A 509-nucleotide genomic window follows, 5' to 3' on the forward strand; every position below is an offset into this window, starting at 1 on the left:
GGGCGCCTCACCGTCAGGCTGAGAAGCCGGGCCCGGCTGCGCCATGGCCAGGCTGCCGGCCTTGGGGAGCGGGGATAGGCGGGGAAGCGGCGTCCGGGGCTCTCGCGGGCTCAGCTGGCGGAGGAGGCGTCGACCGAGCCGCCGCCACCGCCGCCCAGGGAGGAACCGCTAAGGCTGGAGCCGCCACAGCCGCGGGCAGAGACGGACCGGAGCGCCGACCTCCGCCTCCTCATCCTGACAGCGGGAAATAAGCAGTGCGCAGGCGCAGGAGGACGGGGCGGCACGTGACGCTGCCCTGAGGGGCGGAGCGGGGCGGGACTTCGTGTGTTTAAGGGAGAGTAACAGGAGGCAAGATTGGAAAGGAGCGGCTGCTTAAATCCAAGAGGGATGAGCAGGGGGCAACCCACAAAGATTGAAGGGAAAAGAAGAGCTGTCCCAGCCTCCGCCTCTGCACAGTTGTTATTGTTGTAATTAAGTGTCATCGAGTCGGTTCCGACTCTTAGCGACCC

General features: G+C 66.0%; 1 protein-coding gene across 2 annotated transcripts in view; it reads right to left on the reverse strand.

Moving 5' to 3' along the window:
• The window catches only part of RABEP1 (rabaptin, RAB GTPase binding effector protein 1), a 140,545-nt gene extending 140,285 nt beyond the window's left edge, over window positions 1–260 (reverse strand). The window contains exon 1 of one of the 2 annotated variants that reach the window (XM_006863304.1): window positions 12–260. In XM_006863304.1, coding sequence (XP_006863366.1) covers window positions 12–45 — 34 coding nt within the window. In that variant the 5' untranslated portion in view covers window positions 46–260. The remainder of the gene's footprint in view (window positions 1–11) is intronic. The other variant, XM_006863305.1, reaches the window with a different exon arrangement.
• Window positions 261–509: the final 249 nt, after the last annotated feature.

Source organism: Chrysochloris asiatica, unplaced genomic scaffold (assembly GCF_000296735.1).
Source record: "Chrysochloris asiatica unplaced genomic scaffold, ChrAsi1.0 scaffold00054, whole genome shotgun sequence".
NCBI lineage: Eukaryota > Metazoa > Chordata > Mammalia > Afrosoricida > Chrysochloridae > Chrysochloris > Chrysochloris asiatica.